This window comes from Mauremys reevesii, linkage group 2, assembly GCF_016161935.1.
Source record: "Mauremys reevesii isolate NIE-2019 linkage group 2, ASM1616193v1, whole genome shotgun sequence".
NCBI classification, from domain to species: domain Eukaryota; kingdom Metazoa; phylum Chordata; order Testudines; family Geoemydidae; genus Mauremys; species Mauremys reevesii.
The window spans coordinates 206,294,710-206,317,968 of NC_052624.1; the positions used below are offsets into that span (position 1 = coordinate 206,294,710).

Below are 23,259 nucleotides of genomic sequence, written 5' to 3' on the forward strand. Positions count from 1 at the left end.
TAAGTTTTGTCTAATGGAGATTCAGTCCTGCCTGGAATATCATGCGAGCTGGAGGCTTCTGCCTCAGGCTGCTCTCCTAGTCAGCAGCACCGCGCAGTCGCACCTACCCCAGCCTACCACTTGCTCCCATGGCTCATGAAGCCTGGACAGTAGTAAGGAGCAGTTCAACTATAGGCTGAGCAAGTGCATAATGGTGGTAGAATGTGCCTTTGGACGTTTAAAAGCTTGCTGGCGCAGTTTACTGACTCGGTTAGACCTCAGCAAAACCAATATTCCCATCGTTATTACTGCTTGTGGTGTGCTCCACAATATCTGTGAGAGTAAGGGGGGAGATATTTATGGTGGGGTGGGAGGTTGAGGTAAATCGCCTGGCCGCTGATTACGCGCAGCCAGATACGAGGGCGGTTAGAAGAGCACAGCAGGGCGTGCTGTGCATCAGAGAAGCATTGAAAACCAGTTTCATGACTGGCCAGGGTAGGGTGTAAAAGTTCTGTTTGTTTCTCCTTGATGAAAACCTGCTCCCTTGGTTCACTCTATTTCCCTGTAAGCCAACCGCCCTCCCCCTCCCCACTTTATTGCCTCTGCAAGCAGAGATCAAAGTCACTGTTGTTTCAAATTCATGCATTCTTGATTAATTCATCACACAAATGGGGGGTAGCCTGGAAGGGCTGGGGGAGAAGGGAAGCACGGGGTGGGGGAGTTGTAGGGGCACCCCCTAGAATGGCACGCAGCCTATCATAGAAGCGGCATGTATGGAGCTCTGAACCGGAGCAGACATTTGCCTCTCTGGTTCTTTGGTAGGCTTCACGTGGCACTGCTGGGGGTCCCTGTTATAACCTCTGTCCTTCATGCCCTTGGAGATTTTTTCAAATATTCCCGCATTTCATCTTTTGGAACAGAGTTCGGATAGCACGGATTCGTCTCCCCATACAGTGATCAGATCCAGTACCTTCCGTTCGGTCCATCCTGGAGCTCTTTTGTGATTCTGGGACTCCATGGTCACCTGTGCTGATGAGCTCTGCATGGTCACCTGTGCTGATCAGCTCGCTACGCTGGCCAAACAGGAAATGAAATTCAAAAGTTCGTGGGGCTCTTCCTGTCTACCTGGCCAGTGCATCCAAGTTGACAGTGCTGCCCAGAGCGTCACAATGGAGCACTCTGGGATAGCTCCCGGAGGCCAATACCGTCGAATTGCATCCACACTACCCCAAATTTGACCCAGCAGGGTCGATATCCGCCCTAATCCCCTCATCGGGGAGGAGTACAAAAATCGATTTTAAGAGCCCTATAAGTCGACAAAAATGGCTTCGTCGTGTGGACGGGTGCAGGATTAAATCGATCTAACGGTGCTAAATTAGACCTAAACTCGTAGTGTAGACCAGGGCTTAGACATACTGCCATTACAGCTAGAAAGTTGGTGAAAACTCTCAGTGCCATGGTGAGTGTGAAGGGCAAAACCCTGAACTGGGAATGGTTGGCCCCCCACTGTTAACCTTAGGCACTTCCCATGGGCCAGATGGATGGCAATATGTAAGTACAGCAACCTGGAAGCCGAGAGCCACAACCCAATCTAGAGCTTGGAGCAATGCAGGCAGGCATTACCATCCTGAGACTGAGTATGTATTTGTTGAGTCTCCTCAGGTCTAGGATAAAAGTCCAGTCTCACCCAGGAGGAACATGCGTGCCTACACTGGGATCCGCACTGACACATTTGAAGAAGCTATGATTTATTTACACAATACAAAATAATTAAAGACAGTGGAGTTGCATCATAGGCGCATTTAACTAACGCGATTTTAACTATACGTGCTCGGCAAAACAAACCAAAAAAAAAAAGAGGAAAACAACTTAAATACTGTACCTGTAGTGCGGGCGATTTCGCCCGCCATTCCACTCAATGAGCGTCTGACTATATGCGATTTTTGCCTTACGCGCTGACTTCAGAACCTAACCCCCGCGTAAGATGCAACTCCCCTGTACATGATCATATTCTGACCACAGCCAGTGAGCGAACATTAGCATTTTTTTGAATTATCGTGTATTATTAGTTACCTTACCTTTTCACAATGATTAAGTGAGTCTTGTGCCTGTTTTCTTTCCGCTTCCACTCTTTCAAGATTATTTTTAAGATTTTTTACTTCTTCTTGTAAAGATGTAATCCGAGCTAGCAAAAACAAATTCAAAATAGTTCAATTTCAGTTACTATGCCTAGATGCAGAAACAGGACTTTGATTTTATTTTGTCCAACTGCTAACGTATAGATGTTTCCTTTCATTAATATAAGTCCTATTACAACATACAACAGCCACATTTTCTGATGACATTACCTCTGCTGAAGTCTTATTATGGATAGATACAACATATAACACAATGGAGCCCCAATCTCAGTTGGGGTCTCGAGGTGCTATTGCAGTACATAAACATAATTAAAATAACCTGCACTGGAGAGGTCCTCCAGAGAAAGAGGAATTATTTTTACCCTACTGATCACTCCACAAAAGCAAAGGCTCTCCTCCAGGCTTGAGTTTGGAACAGCTTGCCCCACACCTTATGCAGCTACTTTAGTATACTATTAAACTGAAGACTTTAAACAGAAACACCAAGACATTAGGATAAGTTTCCAACTGCAACTGTAATTTGGTTTCTTGTATTACTCTAGGTGTTAAATGTTATACCTTATAAACAGTATGTATGCAACATAGGTCACAAGTATGTCAGGTTATCTAGAACTCTGTAAGCTTAGCATAGTTTTTTGGGTTTTTTTAAACTAAAATGTCTTAAGAATTTCCAGATGACAAAATGATGTGAAAAAGAAAACATGTCTTCTTCCAGAATGCTTCCAAAACACTTCAATGCTGTACTTAGTTGTCAAACATTTTCTTGTTATAAATTGGCAATAACGTGTGCAAAATTTCACATGGAACTCTGTCTAGATACCAGCAGAATATCCTGTTCTATACACTTTAGGAACTCTGAAGAAGATTACCCTTTCATGCACGCCTAAAGAGCTGTGTAGCTCTAACACTGCATCAGTTAGGTTTGCTCCGCTCCATCACCCCTTACAAACTGTACAGGAGACCTTCCCTCTTGTCCCTTTGTACTCTGACTTCTTTGAATATATTTCTTTTTCTTCATATTGGATAAACTGCCCTCTCACACAGTTACCCCAGTGGCAATCTAGAATAATTAGTCCGAAATGGATTTATCCTATTAAGTTGTCTCAGTGGCTAAGCAAGTTGTCACTTGGCTGTCATGGTGGCTGTCACCTTGGGTTAGAGAATCTCATATTTCTCTTAAACACACAACTCTTTAAACTGCATGGAACTTTCTGGTATTTTCACCTCTTAAACACCTGAAAAGAAAGGGTGGATTACAATGGAAACTATTCTGCATCTTAACTGTAGTGGTTGTTACCACTCCTGCTAGAACACTGCTGCTGTAAAACCTTAATACATGCCAAAAGGAAAAACCTTCTCCTTAACTTTAAGGATCAAGTAGAATACCCACTCTGCTTCAAAGTGAATGGTGCCTTTGGATGCTGTGTCAGTGTCTCAGAATCCATGAACATTGCTCTAAAGGGGTTAATATCCACAGATAAAGAAAAATCATGTTGGAGGAAGGGCAGGGGAAATTGCTGTTGTCCGCAATACTGCTTTCCCTCTCATCCCCAAAACTCAACCACACAGGAATTATGTACCTGAGTTAATACTGAATTGGTAAGACATTTGGTATCTTAAACTGTATTTACAAATTTTCCCAAGTATTAGTCCTCTAGGGATATGCAATTCATATGTTGATTATTGCTCTGCTACACTAAATGAATAGAATTAAACTCCTTGAAAACAGCTGGTACATCTTTTTCAGATTTAGACAATGGTACAGAGCAGCAAAGTGAAGTTATGAAAATAGATTTTTGTAAGAATAAATATTTACTGCAACATTAAAAACTACACAAGTATGGAATGGTTACCTTGTAAATCTCCAATCATTTCAGATCCATGACTTCTGTCCCTTCGTTCTGCTTCCAATGCTGCTTGCAATTGATAATAGTCCTTTTCCACTTCCAATTTTGTGCTCTCTAGAACTCTGCATCTTTCCTGAAGTTCTCTATTTAGTGATTCTAACTGGCTTATGGACTTGCTCATTTCTGTATGACTCTTTCTCAGTCTTGCTGCTGTATCTGATTCTGTCCTTAGTAAGTCATTGGCTTCTTCTAGCTGTTAGAGTAAGAAAAGTAAAGATTCCCATTCGAAGTGCAATAATTAACAGATTCAGCTTTGTTACATTTATGTAATCAATACTATATGACAAATTTGAAGAAACAATGAAAACACTGAACAGCAATCACTCACTTGCTTTTGTAACTGTGTCATCTTCTCATTTGTAGTTTGTGAATGCTGGCTAATTTTTTTCATGTCTTCTAACTGATCTTTTAATGTGGACACTAGAGACAGAAAAGAATATGGAATTCAATGTTCCTAGCAGATCAGAACAGAAAATCTTTGTGACATTACTAGATATTTCTACATGAATAGACAGCAAAATAATTAGGATATTTCCTTTTAATTTCGTGAGGCCAAATTTTGTTCTTGAATTATATACACCTGGCTCACTCAAATCACTAGGGACTCCACATGCATACATCTAAGGGCAGAATTTGGTATTTCAAATATCAAAAACAGAAATGGCTACTTTCCTGTGATAACTGACAATTTTTTTGTCAAATCAGTATTTAAACAAAAAAAAATCTATTCTAAAACGTTTCAAATGCTAAAAAGGTAAATTATTCGTAAAACTGTATAGTAGCTTACACGAAAACATTTCTAGCACATGGGTAACATTGCTTACCTTCATTTTCTACATTCCGTCTTTTTTCATTCTCCTGTTCCGCTTTTCTTTGGTATTCATTTATTTTATGTTGCAGCAGCATCTTTTCCTTCTCAGTCTGAGATACTGTTGATTCTAAATTTTTTCTTTGATTTCCCTGAAATTATAACAAACACTGGCATTTTACATTTACATTTTACAGAATAAGCTTACAAACTTTTTTTTAATTCTGTTGTTCTGTGAGTAGTCTCATTGTCTTCAACTGCTGAAACCTTGGCTCAACTGAATCCAGTAGGGCAGGGGTCAGCAACCTTTCAGAAGTGGTGTGCCGAGTCTTCATTTATTCACTCTAATTTAAGGTTTTGCGTGCCAGTAATACATTTTAACATTTTTAGAAGGTCTCTTTCTATAAGTCTATAATATATAACAAAACTATTGTTGTATGTAAAGTAAATAAGGTTTTTAAAATGTTTAAGAAGCTTCATTTAAAATTAAATTAAAATGCAGAGCCCCCCGGACCAGTAGCCAGGACCTAGGCACTGAGAGTGCCATTGAAAATCAGTTCGCGTACCACCTTCGGCACCTGTGCCATAGGTTGCCTACCCCTGCAGTAGGGTCAGGATTTCACCCAGTGAGACTACCGATATGAACAGGAGATTTGCAGAATAGAGCCTAATAATTCCCAACATCACTTTTCAAGTTTGTCTCTGATTAAATCTTCCAAATCACTGCAATAACTGTATTTAACACAAAAGCAAAAATAACCTGTTTACAGTAACTCCTCGCTTAGCGTTGTAGTTATGATCCTGAAAAAAGCGACTTTAAGCGAAACAACATTAAGCAAATCCAATTTCCCCATAAGAATTAATGTAAATGGGGGGGGGGGTTAGGTTTCAGTGAAATTTTTTTCACCAGACAAAAAACCACACACACACACACTCTATACTGTATTTAAATTTAATACTGTACACAGCAATGATGATTGTGAAGCTTGGTTGAGGTGGTGAAGTTAGAGGGTAGAAGAGGGTGGGATATTTCCCGGGGAATGCCTTACTGCTAAATGATGAATTAGCATTCGGCTGAGCCCTCAAGGGTTAACACATTGTTAATTTAGCATCACACTCTACAAGGCAGCACGAATGGAGAGAGGGGAGACAGCATGGCAGACAGACACACCCTGTCGGGGGGGAGGGGCGGGGAAGAGAGAGAGATGAGCATTGTCCCTTTAAGTATGCTGACCCCACTCTAAGTACATTGCCTTTAAAAAAAAAATCAGGATTTTAAAAAAAATCAGCTCTCTCCGTCCTGAGCCCTGTCCTGTTCCCATCCTGCTCTATATGGAGAAGGGTAAGCGGGGTGGCAGGAGTAGGGGGGAGAGAGACACTCTGACATTAGCCCCTCTCTTCTCCGCTCCCCTGCACAGCAAGCAGGAGCCTCTCGGGAGCAGCTCCAAGGCAGAGGGCAGGAGCAGCACATGGCAGTGTGGGGAAGGACAACTTAACTTCCGGCAATTGGTAACCTGCTGGGTGGGTGCTGCACATGGAACTTATGGGAGTGGGGAGCTGATAAGGGAGCTGCTGGTCCGTTCTGGTTCCAAGCCCGCACCAGCTAGCTCCAACAGGCTGATCTTCCTGCAAGCAGTGGACAAAGCAGGCGGCTGCCAAACAATGTTATAAGGCAGCACTGCACAACTTTAAACAAGCATGTTCCCTAATTGATCAGCAACGTAACAATGAAACAACGTTAACCGGGACAACTAAGTGAGGAGTTACTGTACTAGATTTATGAATACTACAATATAATGATGTGCTAGAGGATTATCTGCACACTGATTTTTAGAAAGCTAGCTAATTTTGAAAAATTATATTGAATATTCTGAAGAACAAGGCTAAACAGAGTTCAGCAGAGAATTTGAAATGCAGGAAAGTAGTTTTGAATTGTAGACGCAAAAAAAAAGTATTTTAAAATTCTAAAATTACATTTTGCACTATCATAACAAACATGGCCAAAATGATTTGTGTTTTGGAATGTGGAGATTTATTCTCAAATTTAAATTGGAGTGCAAATTTTTACAGGAAAATTATAAACCTCTAGCAGTATTATGAGTACACTGATTAACTCAACATAGTTAAAAATTCTGTGATTCAGAAAAACACAAACTTACCTCTTCATCCAGTTCCTTCATTAGCTTGTCTAGTTTTATGTTTGAAGTCCTATAAATAATGAATTATTTTAATATGTAAATGAATAAGATCTTATTTTACATGCCTGGTATTTCAATATTTAAACTATTTAAGACCATTATTTAAAAAAATGCTTACTATGTGCATAACACTTCATCCAAAAAACATTTTAAATTGAAGAATGCCACTAATCAACATGAAGTAGTTTATAATAGCACAATCATCAAATGTATTGACAGTTCACTGGAGGCAATGTGTGTCAAAAATGGTAAGGGTCAAATTCTGTCCCTAAATCCACAAAAAGGTGCAGAGTAAGAGGTTTCTATAACTAGTAAATGTTGGTCAACACACATTCTGCCATTCTCTAGAAAGAATGGTTCCAGTTGTGCACATCCCACATCTCTAAGAATGTGGATCTCCAAAAGTGATCAATTACCCATTCAAATATGTCCATATCATATATAAAGATATCTACATGCTATTACCACAAAAAAAGTATCTCTAGAAGAACATAAGAAAGGCCGTACCGGGTCAGACCAAAGGTCCATCTAGCCCAGTATCTGTCTACAGACAGTGGCCAATGCCAGGTGCCCCAGAGGGAGTGAACCTAACAGGCAATGATCAAGTGATCTCTCTCCTGCCATCCATCTCCATCCTCTGACGAACAGAGGCTAGGGACATCATTCTTACCCATCCTGGCTAATAGCCATTTATGGACTTAGCCACCATGAATTTATCCAGTCCCCTTTTAAACATTGTTATAGTCCTAGCCTTCACAACCTCCTCAGGTAAGGAGTTCCACAAGTTGACTGTGCGCTGTGTGAAGAAGAACTTCCTTTTATTTGTTTTAAACCTGCTGCCTATTAATTTCATTTGGTGACCCCTAGTTCTTGTATTATGGGAATAAGTAAATAACTTTTCCTTATCCACTTTCTCAACATCACTCATGATTTTATATACCTCTATCATGTCCCCCCTTAGTCTTCTCTTTTCCAAACTGAAGAGTCCTAGCCTCTTTAATCTTTCCTCATATGGGACCCTCTCTAAACCCCTAATCATTTTAGTTGCTCTTTTCTGAACCTTTTCTAGCGCTAGAATATCTTTTTTGAGGTGAGGAGACCACATCTGTACACAGTATTCGAGATGTGGGCGTACCATGGATTTATATAAGGGCAATAATATATTCTCAGTCTTATTCTCTATCCCCTTTTTAATGATTCCTAACATCCTGTTTGCTTTTTTGACCGCCTCTGCACAGTGCGTGGACATCTTCAGAGAACTATCCACGATAACTCCAAGATCTTTTTCCTGACTCGTTGTAGCTAAATTAGCCCCCATCATGTTGTATGTATAGTTGGGGTTATTTTTTCCAATGTGCATTACTTTACATTTATCCACATTAAATTTCATTTGCCATTTTGTTGCCCAATCACTTAGTTTTGTGAGATCTTTTTGAAGTTCTTCACAATCTGCTTTGGTCTTAACTATCTTGAGTAGTTTAGTAACATCTGCTAACTTTGCCACCTCACTGTTTACCCCTTTCTCCAGATCATTTATGAATAAATTGAATAGGATTGGTCCGAGGACTGACCCTTGGGGAACACCACTAGTTACCCCTCTCCATTCTGAGAATTTACCATTAATTCCTACCCTTTGTTCCCTGTCCTTTAACCAGTTCTCAATCCATGAAAGGACCTTTCCTTTTATCCCATGACAGCTTAATTTACGTAAGAGCCTTTGGTGAGGGACCTTGTCAAAGGCTTTCTGGAAATCTAAGTACACTATGTCCACCGGATCCCCCTTGTCCACATGTTTGTTGACCCCTTCAAAGAACTCTAATAGATTAGTAAGACACGATTTCCCTTTACAGAAACCATGTTGACTATTGCTCAAGAGTTTATGTTTTTCTATGTGTCTGACAATTTTATTCTTTACTATTGTTTCAACTAATTTGCCCGGTACCGACGTTAGACTTACCGGTCTGTAATTGCCGGGATCACCCCTAGAGCCCTTTTTAAATATTGGCGTTACATTAGCTAACTTCCAGTCATTGGGTACTGAAGCCGATTTAAAGGACAGGTTACAAACCTTAGTTAAGAGTTCCGCAACTTCACATTTGAGTTCTTTCAGAACTCTTGGGTGAATGCCATCTGGTCCCGGTGACTTGTTAATGTTGAGTTTATCAATTAATTCCAAAACCTCCACTAGTGATACTTCAATCTGTGACAGTTCCTCAGATTTGTCACCTACAAAAGCCAGCTCAGGTTTGGGAATCTCCCTAACGTCCTCAGCCGTGAAGACTGAAGCAAAGAATCCATTTAGTTTCTCCGCAATGACTTTATCATCTTTAAGCGCTCCTTTTGTATTTTCATCGTCAAGGGGCCCCACTGGTTGTTTAGCAGGCTTCCTGCTTCTGATGTACTTAAAAAACATTTTGTTATTACCTTTGGAGTTTTTGGCTAGCCGTTCTTCAAACTCCTCTTTGGCTTTTCTTATTACACTCTTGCACTTAAGTTGGCAGTGTTTGTGCTCCTTTCTATTTGCCTCACTAGGATTTGACTTCCACTTTTTAAAGGAAGTCTTTTTATCTCTCACTGCTTCTTTTACATGGTTGTTAAGCCACGGTGGCTCTTTTTTAGTTCTTTTACTGTTTTTCTTAATTTGGGGTATACATTGAAGTTGGGCCTCTATTATGGTGTCTTTAAAAAGGGCCCACGCAACTTGCAGGGATTTCACTTTAGTCACTGTATCTTTTAACTTTTGTCTAACTAACCTCCTCATTTTTGTATAGTTCCCCCTTTTAAAATTAAAGGCCACAGTGTTGGGCAGTTGAGATGTTCTTCCCACCACAGGGATGTTGAATGCTATTGTATTATGGTCACTATTTCCAAGCGGTCCTGCTATAGTTACCTCTTGGACCAGCTCCTGAGAAGTCTCCACTCAGGATTAAATCTAGAGTCGCCTCTCCACTTGTGGGTTCCCGTACCAGCTGCTCCATGAAGCAGTCATTTAAAGTATCGAGAAATTTTATCTCTGCATTTCGTCCTGAAGTGAAATGTTCCCAGTCAATATGGGGATAATTGAAATCCCCCACTATTATTGGGTTCTTAATTTTGATAGCCTCTCTAATTTCCCTTAGCATTTCATCATCACTATTACCGTCCTGGTCAGGTGGTCGATAATAGATCCCTACTATTATATTTTTACTAGAGCATGAAATTTCTATCCATAGAGACTCTATGGAACCTGTGGATTCGCTTAAGATTTTTACTTCATTTGAATCTACACTTTCTTTAACATATAGTGCCACTCCTCCCCCTGCATGGCCTGTTCTGTCCTTCCGATATATTTTGTACCCCGGAATGATTGTGTCCCATTGATTGCTCTCAGTCCACCAGGTTTCTGTGATGCCTATTATATCTATATCCTCCTTTATCACAAGGCACTCTAGTTCACCCATCTTATTATTTAGACTTCTGGCATTTGTGTACAAGCACTTTAAAAACTTGTCCCTGTTTATTAGCCTGCCTTTTTCTGATGTGCCAGATTCTTTTTTATGTGACTTATCATCTGATCCGGCCCTTACATTATACTTCTCATTCCTCTGCTCCTGACTATAACCTGGAGATTCTCTATCATCAGACTCTCCCCTAAGAGAAGTCTGTGTCCGATCCACACGCTCCTCTGCAGCAGTCGGCTTTCCCCCATCTCCTAGTTTAAAAACTGCTCTACTACCTTTTTAATGTTTAGTGCCAGCAGTCTGGTTCCACTTTGGTTTAGGTGGAGCCCATCTCTCCTGTATAGGCTCCCCCCATCCCAGAAGTTTCCCCAGTTCCTAGTGAACGTGAACCCCTCCTCTCTACACCATCGTCTCATCCACGCATTGAGACTCTGAAGCTCTGCCTGCCTACCTGGCCCTGCGCGTGGAACTGGGAGCATTTCTGAAAATGCCACCATAGAGGACCTGGATTTCAGTCTCTTCCCTAGCAGCCTAAATTTGGCTTCCAGGACATCTCTCCTACCCTTCCCTATGTCACTGGTACCTACATGTACCACGACCACCGGCTCCTCCCCAGCACTACACATAAGTCTATCTAGATGCCTCGAGAGATCTGCAACCTTCGCACCAGGCAGGCAAGTCACCATACGGTTCTCCCGGTCATCACAGACCCAGCTATCTACATTTCTAATAATCGAATCTCCCATTACTAACACCTGCCTTTTCCTAGAAACTGGAGTTCCCTCCCCCGGAGAGGCAACCTCAGTGCGAGAGGCAACCCCAGCACCATCTGGAAGGAGGGTCCCAACTACGGGAAGGTTTCCCTCTGCTCCTGGAAACTGGAAAAAAACAAGTTACTGCAGAGAGAAGGTGAAATAAGTGCTGAGTAATACCCCACAAAGGAAATATGAACTGGTCAGCCAGCAATATGGAACATCCATTGATCCGCAGCAAGATCTCTACCAGTTCTATACGTTTGGTATGCATGTCTGTCCCTAGTTTTGCCTTTATAAAACATTAGGCCACATAAACGTTAGCCTTTTGTAGTTATTTACCTCTGTCCAAAAAAAGTTATAGCACAAACAATTCAGACAGTATTAACTGACATATAATAAACAGCAGTTTATACCAACATATGTAATCAATTAGGGCTGTTGATTAATCGCAGTTAACTCATACAATTAACTCAAAAAATTAATCACGATTAATTGCAGTTTTAACTGCACTGTTAAACAATAAAATATCAATGGAAATGTATTAAATATTTTTGGATGTTTTCCTACATTTTCAAATATATTGATTTCAATTCCAACACAGAATACAAAGTGTAGATTGCTCACTTTATATTATTTTTATTACAAATATTTGCACTGTAAAAATTATAAACAAAAGAAATAGTATTTTTCAATTCACCTCATAAGTACTGTATTGCAATCTGTCTATCAAGAAAGTGCAACTTACAAATGTAATTTTTTTTGTTACATAACTGCACTCAAAAACAAAACAATGTAAAACTTTAGCGCCTACAAGTCCACTCAGTCCTACTTCTTGTTCAGCCAATCACTAAGACAAACAAGTTTATTTACATTTACAGGACATAATGCTGCCCACTTCTTATTTACAATATCACCAGAAAGTGAGAACAGGCATTCGCATGGCACTTTTGTAACCAGCATTGCAAGGTATTTACGTCCAGATATGCTAAACATTCGTATGCACCTTCATGCTTTGGCCACCATTCCTGTGCATGCTTGTTTAAAAAAAAAAAAATGCATTAATTAAATTTGTGATAACTCCTTGGGGGAGAATTGTAGCTCTCCTGCTCTGTGTCTTACCTGCATTCTGCCACATATTTCATGTTATAGCAGTCTCAGATTATAATGTTCGTTTTAAGAACAATTGCACTCCAGATCTGACAAAACGCGAAGAGGGTACCAATGTGAGATTTCTAAAGATAGCTACAGAACTCAACACAAGGTTTACAAATCTGAAGTGCCTTCCAAAATCTGAGAGGGATGAGGTGTGGAGCATGCTTTCAGAAGTCCTAAAAGAGCAACACTCCAATGCAGAAATTAAATAAAGAACCTGAACCACCAAAAAAGAAAATCAACCTTCTGCTGGTGACATCTGACTCAGATGGTGATAAACAAACATGTGTGAGTCCACACTGCTTTGGATCATTATTGAGCAGAATCCCTCATCAGCATGGACACATGCCCACTGGAATGATGGTTGAAGCATGAAGGGACATATGAATCTTTAGCGTATCTGGCATGTAAATATCTTGCAACACCAGCTACAACAGTGCCATGTGAACCCCCATTATCACTTTCAGGTGACATTATAAACAAGAAGCAGTCAGCATTATCTCCTGCAAATGTAAACAAACTTCTTTGTCTTAGTGATTGGCTCAACAAGAAGTAGAACTGAGTGGACTTTTAGGTTCTAAAGTTTTACATGAATTTATTTTTGAATGCAGTTCTCCCCCCACCCCCAATTCTACATTTGTAAATTCAACTTTCATGATAGAGATTACACTACAGTACTTGTATTAGGCGAATTGAAAATTATTATTTCTTTTGTTTTTTACTGTGCAAATATTTGTAATAAAAAATATAAAGTGAGCACTGTACACTTTGTATTCTGTGTTGTAACTGAAATCAATATATTTGAAAATGTAGAAAACATCCAAAAATATTTAAATACATGGTATTCTGTTGTTATTTAACAGCGTAATTAATCAAGCTTAATTTTTTTTAATCGCTTGACGGCCCTAAATCAAATCTATTAACCCTGCGATAAAATGTGTTTAACTGTTAGACATCAGAAGACATGCTGATGTTACTGAATACATATTGTCAGTGTGATTGTAGGGATACAATTGTTGAATATATTGTTACCATGTGGTAGGTAGTCAATATGTGGACAGTGAAATTCTGGATATGTGTAAAGAGCACACTATGTACTAAATACTATTATGTGGTCTGAATTCCCATAAGACCATTTCTGGTAGCAATTCTTCCAAGATGATCAACAGCTATGTGTGCACATTAAGCGCCATGATTATCAGATTTTGAGCTATATGCCCATGTTGATGAAGGTGCAAGAATAGGCAGTAATTTGTCAGATATTTACTTTTTTCAAGAACATAACATAATTTAGTACTCTGATAGAAAACTGCTCCTCATATTGGTCTTAATCTCAACAAAAGTCAGAAGCTGGACCTTTCAATAGTACTGAAGCATTTAAGCTACCAAGATGGAGAATCTTAAACTCCAACATTCTAGTACATGTAGTGCCCATAGTATTTTACATTCTTAATATTATATATCAATGTGTGCACTGTGTCCTGCAGGTGTTTTAAAACCTATCAGGGTAGTGGAAGGAAAAACAACATGGAGTTCAAATATTCAGGGGTAAAATATGTGTGTCTTTCACTGATGCGAACACAAACAATTCATCTTCCTCTTTAAATACACAAGAAAAACATTCTGAGATACCATTTTAAAGTGATTTAATTTGTGGCCTAAAATCTCTTAGACTACTGTATTGCTATAGTAGCTATATTGGTGATATGCTTGTAATCCTTAATATATTTTTTACAGAGCTGATGTTTTATATCATTTAATTCTGAAAACGTATTTAAGTTCAGTCTCACCTGCACTTTTGCTCCATTTCATCTTTCAATTGCATTTCATTTTGAAGCTGCTCTTCCAACTGATAGATAGTTTTCTGCATATTTTCCAGCTTAAAGGATATAGACACACACATTAAAAATATATGCATTACATTATATGAAACTTGTAAAAAAAATTCCAGCACTTGCCTGGACTAGCTAAATTATGTCATTATCTATCTATTTTATTTCAAGCATTTAATGACAGACAGGAATGGAAGAGACTAGTTTCCACTCTGTGCACCAACACTGGCATGAGAAGAAAAATGTAAAGACTATGTTTTGTTGGTTATTAATGTGTGATATTCCCTTCTTGAGGCTTTTAAAATAGATTAATTACAAAACAACAGCAATGCAATGTAGCAGTTGAGAAATCAAGCAAAGTATTTCTCAAAGTTCAACTTATTCCTACAGTGCTATCTCAGCTCATCGATTTCATTATACAGAATATGTAAAATTGAGTAAGGCCTGATCCTTCAAACATCTAGGCACAAGAGTAAAGCTTTATGTACCTGAATAGTACTGCTGAAAACACATGAGTAAATTACTCATATGCTTAAGTGTTTACAGGATCAAGCCCAAGTTGTTATTTCAAGGGATACAGGAAATATTTGTATTTATATTAAAATTTCCTTTTTCCCCACCTCTAGTAGGAAGATCCACAGATCAGTTAATCTTCTGCCTGTCAACAGCTCTGGATCAGACCTTGGAGCCTCTGATAGGGAGGAAATGGCTCAGTCCCTGAAGACCTATCCAATCTGAGAGAATTTCCACAGCTTCTACTGTATGACCACTTTATGAACCTTTGAAACTACTAACAAGAACTTCAGATCCTCTTACAACAATAAAGTTTCTACACAGGACCTCTTCTTTACCATAAAAAGAGGACCACCAAGATACATCCCAGATGTTTAATATTTTCAGTCTCTTCAGGAGCTTGGCCTCAGTTGGTTCCCCCAATCTTCACTCATAATATTTTAAGAGCTGCATGGAAAGGGATCTACAGTTCCAATTTATATCCTGAAAGGAAATGTATCCAAGTGGTCTTGCTATCTATCCTGTCATCTTCCTCAAGTAACTCTTCCTAAGGTGTGTTGTCTGGAGGAAAGTGTAGATGTGTTGCTACTCTTCTATAAAACAGTATCTAAATACTCTGGGGCAAGAGCTTTGTTTTGAGTCTCCCCCTTATTCTGAGGAGTCAGACAACTGTCAGTCATTTCAGGAAGAGGGGTCAAAGGACTGCTCTTCCTAAGGCCTGGTCTACGCTAGGAGTTTATGTCGAATTTAGCAGCATTAATTCGACTTAACCGTGCACCCGTCCACACCAGGAAGCTAATTAGTTCGACCTAGAGGGCTCTTTAGTTCGAATTCTGTACTCCTCCCCGACGAGGGGAGTAGCGCTAAATTCGACATGGCTATGTCGAATTAGGCTGTGTGTGGACGGAAATCGACCTTAGTAGCTCCGGGAGCTATCCCACAGTGCACCACTCTGTTGACGCTCTGGACAGCAGTCCGAGCTTGGATGTTCTGACCAGCCACATAGGAAATGCCCAGGGAAAATTTGACACGCTCCGGCGCCTTGTGGATGTTCTGCAGGACCGCAGGCAGGAGAACAGAGCCCCCCTGCACTGTATCTGCAACCGCCCTCCCCCGCCACAAAGTCCCAAACCCCCCTCACCCAAAGTAACAAGAAGGAGGGGCGACAGGGGCTGTGAAAACTGTCGCTGCACCCCTGCAGAGTGCACAAATACAAGAAGGCTCATTCCCTAAATTTTGAGAAGTCCTTCCCTTCCTAGCTCACCGAAGCCCTAATCCCAGTTTCATCCCCTAACTGTGTAGTTGATTATTAAAAGTAGTTTGCTGTTAATTACTATTTCCGTCAAGTTTTTCTACAGAAGACTGTCTGTGAAGGGGGGGGGGGGGGGGGGGGGGGGGGTTGTTAATTGCATAGGACAGTCACCTTTACCAGGGTACAGACACAGGGGCAGGATCAACAGCAGGTCACACACACAGTGCAGTCAGTAGGCACCCTGGTCGGTCTGGGAGGTGTTTTCCATGTTCTGTGTGGGTGGGGGGTACATGACTTTGTGGCATGGGAAGGCAGCTACAGAACTTATGCAGTGGTCCTTGTCCCGGACCACAGAGCCACGCAGCAGAGGAATCTGTAACCGTCCTCCCCCACCACAAGGTCACATAGTCCCTGCACACAGAGTCCCGAAAAGGAGGGATGGCAGGCTCTGTTGAAACAACCAGTCCGGCACTGCAGACCGCTCTAGGAGCAGGAGCCTATCATTCCTCAAGTGTAGAAACGGTGTTAACATCACTGCACACCCTACCCACCAGAGTCTGCGTCCCTGTTTCAACCCTTTAACGCAAAGTCATTAATAAAGAAACCTTTGTTAAGTAACAATGGAACATCTATTTTATTTTTACACGTGTGTTGGAAGGGGGGAAACGTGGTGAATGGGGTATATAACCACAGAAGAAAGTCAACAGTAACTGAAGCAGGGGCAGGTTCAGCTTCTCTGTAAAGAAACTGAACAGTCACAGGTTACCCTGCTCCCTGAGGAACCTAGCTTTCAAAGCCTCCCGGATGCACAGCGCTTCCCGCTGGGCTCTTCTAATGGCACGGCTGTCTGGCTGAGCGTAATCAGCAGCCAGGCGATTTGCCTCAACCTCCCATCCCGCCATAAAGGTCTCCCCCTTGCTCTCACAGAGATTGTGGAGCACACAGCAAGCTGCAACAACAATGGGGATATTGGTTTCGCTGAGATCCGAGCGAGTCAGTAAGCTCCTCCATCTCCCCTTGAGACGTCCGAAAGCACGTTGAATGATGACAGTTACCCAAGACCACCCTCGACACATTTTTCCCCCCAGCATGCATTGTGGGGAAATCCCAGAATTCAAATGGGCAGCGGGGACTGCGGGAACTGTGGGATAGCTTCCCACAGTGCACCGCTTCCAATGTCGACGCTTGCCCCGTTAGTGTGGACTCACAAAGTCGAATTAGTGTCCTTAGTGTGGACACACAAATTCGACTTTGTAAGGTCAATTCCACAAATTCGAATTAAGTTAAATCGAACTAATCTGGTAGTGTAGACATACCCTAAGTCTCTGAGATTCACCCAACCACTTCCCCTCCTATTGAATTTGTGCTTTGAGAAATCAGGTTCTAAGGCTCCATAGTAGGATGATGGAAAAGGAGGTTTCATGTGATATCTGTCCCTGCTCCTTCTGAATACTTTTTACAGGAACTGTTCTACTGCTCTGCTGGTATCTGATATTTGGGGAGAAACTCTAATGCTCTTTACCCATCTTAAATGGGAGAGATGAGATTTTTTTTCCTGCTTCTGAGCAGGATGTTTCCTCACTTCCTTTTTCTGTTTTTTAGAGACTTTTCTTGCTACTCCAATGGAAAAAGGAAGACAGAGAATCCATACTCCTTAAGAGGCTGAGGAGTTTGGTAAGTGACTGCCCCTGCTGGTTTTATTATTTTGCTTTCTTCCACACCATTGGGCTGCTCTGAGGTATCCAGAGGTAGAGTGGAGAGGCTCTGTAACCGTCCTCCATCTAGATAAGACAGTATGCTTCATCAGTTTATTAGACTCCGCCACAAAGCTTTGCGATATGAGGGTGTTCCCCAATCTCTTCCAGAAGAAGTGGACTCCATCATGAGATCTTAGAGTGGCCCTGACAATGAAATCTAAGGTCTGGTCTACACTGGGGTGTCGAACTAAGGTACGCGACTTCAGCTACGTGAATAGCGTAGCTGAAGTCGAACTACCTTAGTTCGACTGACTTACCCGTCCTGACGCCGCGAGATTGAAGTCCGCGGCTCCCCCATCGACTCCACCACCGCCGTTCGCAGTGGTGGAGTTCCAGAGTCGACGGGAACGCGTCCGGAGTTCGAACTATCGCGTCTAGACGCGATAGTTCGAACTCCGAGAAGTCGAACTCTCCGCGTCGACCCGGTGGGTAAGTATGGACCTACCCTAAAGGGAGAGTCCCACCTACTGCTGTGCCATAGAAAGTGTGTAACCCTTGAAAGAGACGATTCCTAAATAGTATCCCCTTTGACTTTATGGATGGTGTCTAACCCCATAATTTGTAGGGACAAGGGGGGGACCAGGGGAAGCCAGTTCATGGAGCAGCCATTTTGCCTGAATGAGTCACACAGAAAATAAGGCTGGGTTACATAAGGATTCATGCACACTTTGATAAGCAAGGGCATGGGAGCTGGACAGAAGTAAATGAAGGGCTCCTTACTGCCTACTTGCTTCTCAGTGTCTGGGTTGATCTCCTTTTTTGTCTCTCCATGCTGACTACTCCAGGGTGGGGTTTTTTTTGTTTATTTGTTTTTGTGGAGGGGAGAGGAATAGTTGTCCACACTGGCAGTTGGGGATGACAGCCCAGGAATTTCTGTACTCAATCTTGCAGGCTTGTGCCTTTGGCTGCCTGTGTGGTGCAGTTCCCTAAGACACCTGCCCAGACATGCTGGGCTAGCAGCTGCTGCAGCCAGTTACCTTAGTTATCAAAAGAAATGCTTTCAGAGAGGTTTCTGCTAAGTCTCAGGCTAAATAGCACCCCAGCAAAAGTCTGGAATTCAACAAAAGGAGCAGTTAGAATAAAAACATTTCTGTATGTTTTTGTTTCTTTTCGGTTTCTGTTCTGCATTCTGGGGTAGGGATAGGGTTACCATATTTGAACTTTCAAAAAAGAGGACACTCCATTGGGGGGGTGGGGTGTAGCCCTGCCCCATCCACTCCCTCCCACTTCCCACCCTGACTGCCCACCACAGAACCACAACCCATCCAACCCCCCCCTGCTCCTTGTCCCCCGATCACCCCCTCCAAGACCCCTGCACCAACCGCCCCCCAGGATCCTACCCCCTATCTAAGCCTCCCTTCTCCTTGTCCCTGACTGCCCGCTCCTGAGACCACCCCATCCTAACTGCCCCTAGGATCCCACCCCTACCTGTCCCCTGACCCCTGACTCCCCAATTCCTCTCCACACCCCGGACCCTGACAGCACCCCACCCTCCGGAACCTCCGACTCATCCAAACCCCTGCTCCCTGTCCCCAACTACCCCAACCCCTCTCCGCACCCCAGGAACCCCCGACTCATCCAACCCTCCTGCTCCCTGTCCCCTGACCCCACTCCACACCCCCACTCTCTGACACGGCCCCCCCCCAGAACCCCTGACCCATCCAACCGCCCCCTGCTCCCTGTCCCCTGACTGCCCCCCAGGACCCCCTGCCCCTTCTCCAACCCCTCAGCCCCCTTACCATGCTGCTCAGACCAGCGTGTCTGGCTCTACGCGGAGCCAGACACACTGCTGCGCTCCCCCGCAGAGCGCACAGCCCTGCCCCCCCAGAGTGCTGCCAGCACGGCACGCTGAGTCTGAAGGGGAGGGGGCAGCAGGGGAGGAGCTCTGGCTGCTGAAGGCCCCGATGCGAGCGGCTCAATCCAGCCCAGCCGCTCTGTCAGCCGCACTGCGCTCTGCATTGGGAGGGAAATCTCAGACTTTGTAAAATTTTTAAAAAGTCCTCCCAGATGGCTATTTAAAACCCCAAAATCCAGACATGTCCAGGATAATCCGTACGTATGGTAACCCTAGGTAGGGAGAGTCTGGAGAAGTCTGACTACAGTAAAGAAGGCAAGAACAAAAACAACTCTCTGGGATCTTTAGGGGCTTGCCACACCCTCCCTGACAATGACTTAACATGTCTGGTTCTACCTCCTGAGTTGTGGGAAGGCTGAAGACCCACTGCAAAAGAATCGTGAAACTTTTTTAACTTAACTTTTAGTCTCTGATGGGCATTGAATTTCAAGTGTTAAATCAAAATAAACAAGTAAAGTTAATTCATATTTCCAAATAGATTCAGAATTTCAATTAAAGGACTATGGATTCCTTCTCTCCCTAGAATCTTAGGGTCCAATCCTATGAGGTCCTGAAGATCCTCAAAACCCAGTGTGTTCCCTGGAAATTGCAGGCACTCAATTCCTCCCACAAGGCACTCAACACCTTGTAGAACTGTACACGTAGGCAGTATCTTGTGTTACATTTACTTAACTTTGTTTGCAGTGTTGTTGTAGCCGTGTTCCTCCCAGGATATTAGAGAGCCAAGGTGGGTGAGGTAAGATCTTTTACTGGACCAACTTCAGTTGGTGAAAGAGACAAGCTTTCAAGCTACAAAGAGCTCTTCTAGGGAATTTTCACAATGACTAAGCAACTCAGGTGGCCTGCTCAGGCACTTCTGAAAATTTCACTAGGCACCTGTCTGCACCTTTCGGCATCTAAATACCTGAAAATCTAGCCTGAGGTTCTTATTTTCTCACATCACTAACTAAAGGCAGGTGAAGTAACATACAAGAAAAGACACCAGTCAAAATGGGCACAAAGAATCAGCATCCTCTAAATCAAACACTTACTGAATTATGTTAAGCCAATACAAGATATACACTTCGTTCCTCTGCCCTTTAAAAATATTTCTGTAGATAATACAGTATTTAAGAACAAACTATACAGAGTCATCAAAAATAGGCATAAAACAGAGCAAGTTCTGCAGTTGAACTTTTTTTCCCTTTCATTCAACTGCATAGCCTTCCTTTTCTTCCTCTGTTTGGAAAACACCTTGTATTATAAACTAATTAACAATAAATAGTAACAGACAGTCATTGATATCTGCTTAATGGAATGGACAATAGAAACAAGTCATGGATACTGCTAGTTGCATCCAAACCTAGCATGATAGCTATTAGAGCCAGCCGGAAAAATGTTCTTTCAGAAAATTTTCTATCAGAAAACGCCAATTTTAAATGTTAGCAGCAATGGATTGATTTTGCCAAAAAACCTCAATGAGAACCTGCCTGATTTCCTTCCCCCACCAAGCCGCCTCTCTGGAACCAGGGGCTTCTGAGGCTCCTCAACAGGTCACCTGGCAGGGAGCTTGGGATCTGAGGATCCCTGTTCTTCAGCATCCTGTCTCACGGGGAGCTTGAGAACTGTGGCTCTCAGGATTACTCGGCAGCTCACTAGGCAAGCTGTCCTGGAGCTGGGGCTCCCAATGGTGTCCAGAGCATCCAGGCTCCCTGATTCTTCGAGTGCTCCCAGAAGTTTCAGGGTTTCTAGGCTCTCAGCTCCTCAGCAGGCTGCTGGGCTCCCAGAGATCCCTAGACCCCGCACTAGCTGGCTCTCTGGGGAGCTGAGCAGCCTCCTGCTCCCTGGCTGGCCTAGTAACAGGCTGCCTGGCTTCCTAGCTCTGCGGCCTGCCTGACATGCTACTGCAGATCTGGCTTCCAGGGAGCATATTTTATTTTGGAAAACCAAAACTTTTCTATTATGGAAATGTTTTGGTGTTTCTTAAAACTAAATATTGTGGAATTTCAGTTCAGTGAAAATTCTGAGATTTCAGCATTTTTCATTCCGATTCAGGATAATTTTCTTCTAAAATATCGATTTATTTTTCAGAACTGAAATTCTGTTTGCCTGCTAGCTCTTAAAGCTATGTCCCAGTTAAAATAAATGTACTGATTTTCCATATTTCAAAGCACTAAAGCAGTTTCATGTCATTTAAAATTACGTCAGTATTTCAATGTGCAGTGCACTCACTGTCAGTTTACACAAAACTAATATCAAAATACATACCAGGCTTTTATCTATACTGGAACTTGTTCTGTTGTCATTTGAATTTTCTGCAGAGGCAGATAAACACCTATAACAAAATATTTAATTAAAAATGTTAAAAGCAAGATTATGAGATAGAAAAAACAGAGTAAGCTAGTTTAAAAGGATCTCCAAAGATTACAATCTCTGTGAGATCCAGCTAGCCAAGGGGGCTATAAGGACAGATTTTTAGTGCTTGCGTTTATTATAAGATGTAAACACATTTAATTAAAAAAAACACAGTTCATTGTATAATTTGTCTTACGTTAAGTAGAAATCTGCAGTTTTTACCATTCTTCTTCTAAGAAAAAAGTACTTCCTTTTTTAATAACTTAAATAAGTTATTATTCCTTTTTAATAACTTTGCTTTCCAGGGTTCAACATTCTCTTGGGCCCTGATCTAGCACACATTTACTCACATGCTTAATTTTTCTCACAGGAGTAGTAACATAGAAGTCAATTCTGCAGAGTTTATGGGCATGGGACCCTCAGTGAAGTTAACAGGAGTTCCATAGATGGAGGGACTTGCAGCACAGGGTTCTTTAACAGTATTCCTTTTTTACGTAATGGTATCTATTCGGCGTACCGAGTAGATATATATGTTTATTTGCCATGACTGTGTATGCATATTTGTCATGGATTATGAAAGTTAGATAAATAAATGCAAATAATTTCCTGATTACCTTAAAAGCCTGGGATGAAATTCTGCTCCCAACTCCTACATTTTTATGCTTGAGTAAAGGAGACAGAATGGCATAAAGGGGCTCCACAAGCCCTGGATCCATTTTAGGAAGAAGCAGCTTAGCATGCAAAAGACAGCCCACAGACTCTCTTCGGAGGACTCTCTCCCACATCCTGATGTAAGGAGAGTGTCTGGAGCAGGACCAGGGGTGGGATGGATGTGCTGGAAGCAAGGCTGCAGCACAGAGTACTGAGGAGATTTTGGGGAACATTACTCCTCATAGGCAGAAAATGACAGGCTACCATAAGTCAGACAGCTCCCGTAAGTTAGGCTGCCTAACTTACACCTGGGGCCACTTTGGCTCCTTGAGGTAGTCCAGAATCAGGAGGGTGCAAAGGTGGCTTAAAGTAACCTTAGCCCTTCCTTCCACTGGACTTTGAGGTCTGTGAAACACAACCAAAAATCTCATCCTTGAAGATTAAAAATATATTTATTGCCCTACTTTTTCCATTTGACAAATAATGATTTTTCCTGCAACTTCAAAGGAACAGGAGTTAATTTGGCTTTTTGGGTAGATTGGATTCTAGTGTGATAACTACAGCCAAAGCCATGATGAGAAGGGAAGTACAGAGAAAGTAGCAGCTAAGCAGTGGTGTCTATAAGTACTAGACCTGTAAAAGGCAGAATGATTCCAGAAACTTTGGGGAAGCATGTTCAGAAGTGGCA

General features: G+C 42.1%; 1 protein-coding gene across 4 annotated transcripts in view; it reads right to left on the reverse strand.

Moving 5' to 3' along the window:
• Positions 1 to 23,259, reverse strand: part of ROCK1 (Rho associated coiled-coil containing protein kinase 1) — a 264,492-nt gene that overhangs the window by 58,998 nt on the left and 182,235 nt on the right. For all 4 annotated transcript variants that reach the window (XM_039522157.1, XM_039522158.1, XM_039522155.1 and 1 more), the window contains 7 exons: positions 21,834 to 21,900; positions 14,168 to 14,256; positions 6,992 to 7,040; positions 4,849 to 4,984; positions 4,353 to 4,444; positions 3,971 to 4,217; positions 2,058 to 2,164 (listed from right to left, as the gene is read on the reverse strand). In XM_039522157.1, coding sequence (XP_039378091.1) covers positions 2,058 to 2,164; positions 3,971 to 4,217; positions 4,353 to 4,444; positions 4,849 to 4,984; positions 6,992 to 7,040; positions 14,168 to 14,256; positions 21,834 to 21,900 — 787 coding nt within the window. The remainder of the gene's footprint in view (positions 1 to 2,057; positions 2,165 to 3,970; positions 4,218 to 4,352; positions 4,445 to 4,848; positions 4,985 to 6,991; positions 7,041 to 14,167; positions 14,257 to 21,833; positions 21,901 to 23,259) is intronic.